The sequence below is a fragment of the Lactuca sativa genome, chromosome 8 (assembly GCF_002870075.4).
Source record: "Lactuca sativa cultivar Salinas chromosome 8, Lsat_Salinas_v11, whole genome shotgun sequence".
NCBI lineage: Eukaryota > Viridiplantae > Streptophyta > Magnoliopsida > Asterales > Asteraceae > Lactuca > Lactuca sativa.
In genome coordinates, this window is record NC_056630.2 from 2,056,688 (window position 1) to 2,060,628 (window position 3,941).

Sequence of the window (3,941 nt, forward strand, 5' to 3'; positions counted from 1 at the left end):
GGGACATAAAGTGAGGATAACGGGAATGGGTAATCCGGTTATTGTTGGTTGGTGAAATTAAATATAATTATTTATTGTGGGTTGAAAACCCTCTATGCTCACCAGGCTCCCAAGCCTGACCCACTCAGTTTATTCGTATTACAGGTAGTGGCGCGAGGGCATAAGATGGTTGAATCATCAAGTTGTTTTGTTTACAAGTCTGTATATGTATGTATTTGTTGAATGACTTGTAATGTTATCGTTTATGCTTTATGGTCTGTATTGGAACATGACATCCCGAATATTGTTATATAATGAAAACGCATCTCTTGATGAAATGCTTTGATAAACTTTATTTTATCATATTTTGTTTTGGGAACAAATTCCGCAACTCTTTTAAATCAAAACGATTTACTCTGAAATTATTTTAAAAAGCATAAATGAAATCGATCTTTTCTGGCCGTGATTTTGGGGATGTCACAGTCAACCCGTATATTTAATTAGCCTTCTTTTGATCACTTAATTAATTCCAAATTAATTCTTGATCAATACTAATTAAATAATACTAATAATATATTATAACTTATAATATATTAATCAAGGTTGTAAAAATCGCTCGGCGGTCGACTGGGGTCAAGCGATTAATCGGTTTGGCGGGGATTAATCGGGGACCATAAATTACTAATAAACCTACTTTAAAACTTAATATATCCTAAGAAAATATAGTATTTGAAAATTTAAAATTTTTAAATTTTGAATTTTTGAAATATTTGGTATAATATTTGAAATTTTGAATATTTAAAAATTTAAAATTTTGAAGTTTTCAAAATTTTGGTATAATATTTGAAAATTTGAATTTTTTAAAATCTTCCCGCCAAGGACCGCCGAGGACCGCCTAGCCCGAGTTTGACCGATATTGACCAATTTCCGCCTAGCACCCCTAATCGTAATCAGTTGCAGACCGCCTAGCGCCTAGGCGCCGCCTAGGCCGATATTTACAACACTGATATTAATAAACCACAAGTGTTATTTATGTCATTTTAGTTTATCCACATGCATGATGCCATGCAACCCAAATGGACCATGTCTGGTCGGGTCAAGTACATACCAAATATAGTTATGGACTTAGACAACTTATCCAACAAGAGTTACTACTCTTGGTGTTCTTTTGGTCCTAGAGTCATAAAGTTGCCATATTTGAAGCTTAGAATCATCCATGCATGAGTTTGAGTTCATTTAATGGAAGTAGAGTGTTGTATTTTGGGTTTGGGTTCATTTTGGGCATGAAAAGCTACCAAGTTAATGACTTTATGGTTTAAGATGTTGCATATGACTCAGATTTGTGATTGGGTACGCTAGGCGTACAAGCTCGTACACGTAACGTACAAGCCATGCAGCGTGTACACTTAGCGTATAGTTAAGTACGCCCCGTGTACTTAATGAGTGGGCTTTGCGTCTTTTGGGCCTCATTTTGGATACTTTCTTGGAGATTATTGTTTTCGGCCCTAATGGGCCATATAAAATCTAGCTTTTGGTTTGAGTGAGTTTATTGGGCCTAGGGGTAAGGCCCATTTTGGGGGTTTGGGCCCAACTTAGAAAATTAGGCCATAAATGGGCCTTAGAGGAACAAGTGGTTTTGGATCATATTAGGTCAGGCGTAAGTGTTAATTAGGTGTTATTTTGTACTGTTAGCTCGAGGAGTCGTCAGGTAGCGGCTAAGGATTTATTTCAGTGAGACTTAGCATTCGAGGTGAGTTTCCTCACTAGGTTTAGCGGGTCTAAGGCACCAAAGCCGACCCTTGATTGGTTATGTTAATATACTTGTTGTCTGTGTGATACTTGTATGTGCTTATATATGTATGTTTATTGGGCGGGGCCCGTTATGCTAGTGTGGGTGGGGCCCATATCTCATTGGGCAGGGCCCGGTATTCGAGTGTGGGCAGGTCCCGTTACGCTAGTGTGGACGGGGCCCGTATCTCATTAGGCGGGGCCAGTTATATGTTATGTGGTATCTTGGGAAACTCACTAAGCTTTATGCTTACGGTTTTTAGTTTATGTTTCAGGTACTTCTGGTTCCAAGGGGAAGAGCTCGGGTTGACTGCACCGCACACACCATATGGATTCTGTTTGTGGGACATACTCTGATTTTTATGATGTTTGACATACTATTTTATTGGATTGTATGAACAATGTTTTGGAATACTGTTTTTACTTAAATCAAAAATGAAATTTTTGGGTCATGATTTTTGGGATGATTTACACTTTCCGGCTTTCATCAGGGAGATGATCCCAAAGTTTACTCTATGTTTGTCCCTGTACACCATAAATGGTTCACTTCCAGATGGTTTGATCACCATAATCTTCTTTCTACACTTGATGTCGACATCGTTCGCATTAAGCCAATCCATTCCTAAAACTATGTCGAATCCGTTCAACTCAATGGGCAACAATTCCTCGTGGAATTTATAACTATTCAATTCGATGATGATATTCCTAATGCAATCACTAACAAGGACAAATTTTCCACTAGCTACCTCTACTACTAGAGCACTATCTATTTCATCTATAGGCAACACTATTCTTCTACCAAATTTATGCAGTATAAAGGAGTAATCAAATTTGGAATCAAATAGTATATTGGCAGGAAAATTATTTACTAGAAATGTACCTGAAGCGACATCTGCTTCCACCCTTGCTACTTCCAGTGTCATATGTAACGCTCTCGCCTTTGGCCTTGGTAGCACATTAAGCTTTGCAGCCTCCTTCCTCTTCGGCCAGTCCTTTGCAATTTTCCCTTCTTCATTACATCCGTAACACACCTTCTTGTTGGATGTACACTCGTTGACGTAATAACCAGTGCTCCCGCACTTGAAACAAGTCAATTATTCACCACACTTCCCAGAGTGTTTCTTCTTACACTTCTCACACCATTTTGCTTCATCTCCACCTCCCCCAAACTTCTTGGGACCATACTTCGAGTATCTGTAATTTTTATTGGATCTTGAAGATCCCTCAAACTTCCTCTGTCCTCCTACCTCAGATCTCTCTAGACCCTTTTCTCTGAACCGAGTCTCAAAATTCTTAGCTGCCCAGATGGCGACTTTCAAGGTAGTTGCATGTTTGACCATTGGACCATAGTCCGCTCGAAATCCATTGGCAAACTTGTTGAACTTGGAGAGTTTTGTTGGAACAAAATAAGGAACAAGCTTCATTTTCTTTGGAAAACTTGCAGCATACCTGGTGATGCTCATTTTTCCCTTCTTCACATTCTGGAACTCGTAGTTGATATCTAGGAGTTCAATGGCATGTTTAAATCTCGATATGCATTTCAAATTTGCGACTGGGATGCCGAGGATCGCAAACAAATTTGTGAATAACCATGCGAATCAACGTGGTGCACTCAATGTCTCTATCACCTAATCAATGTGTCGGTAAACCACACACGCTCCATTGATTTATGACAAGCATCGAGTCACCCTTCGCTACCAATGTCATCCCCAAATTGATGTGCCGGTTAACCACACGCGCTCCATCAACGTTTGACAAGGGTACGAAGGGTTATTCCATGGATTAGCATCATTTTCACATTTTACCCTAAAGTAACTAGGAATGGGAATTTATAAAACATGTAGTTACTTTATATTTAACATTATACTTTTAATGAGGAGAGGGTTGCCCTATCCTACCCGTTCGGCTAACGACCCTCCACCAGTCAAGTAAGCGGTAGGTGTGAGTGTACACCCATTAAGCGCCATTTTATAGGCAACAACCTTATACTCACCTTATAGACCGGCTTCGTGAATGAGGCCTACTAACGGTAAAACTAGCATTTTAAGTTATACATACATACATATATATATATATATATATTAATTAATTAATTAAACTTGTAATAATATATAATAGTATAGGGTTGAATTTTGAACTTGTAAAATTCTAAGGGTTTGAAATTTAAATTACTC

General features: G+C 38.5%; 1 protein-coding gene across 1 annotated transcript; it reads right to left on the minus strand.

The window, feature by feature from the left end:
* Positions 1-2,216: 2,216 nt before the first annotated feature.
* LOC111920974 (uncharacterized) lies at positions 2,217-2,690 on the minus strand. Its single transcript, XM_023916548.1, has one exon. The coding sequence runs from the start codon at positions 2,688-2,690 to the stop codon at positions 2,217-2,219; it is 474 nt and encodes a 157-aa protein (XP_023772316.1).
* Positions 2,691-3,941: the final 1,251 nt, after the last annotated feature.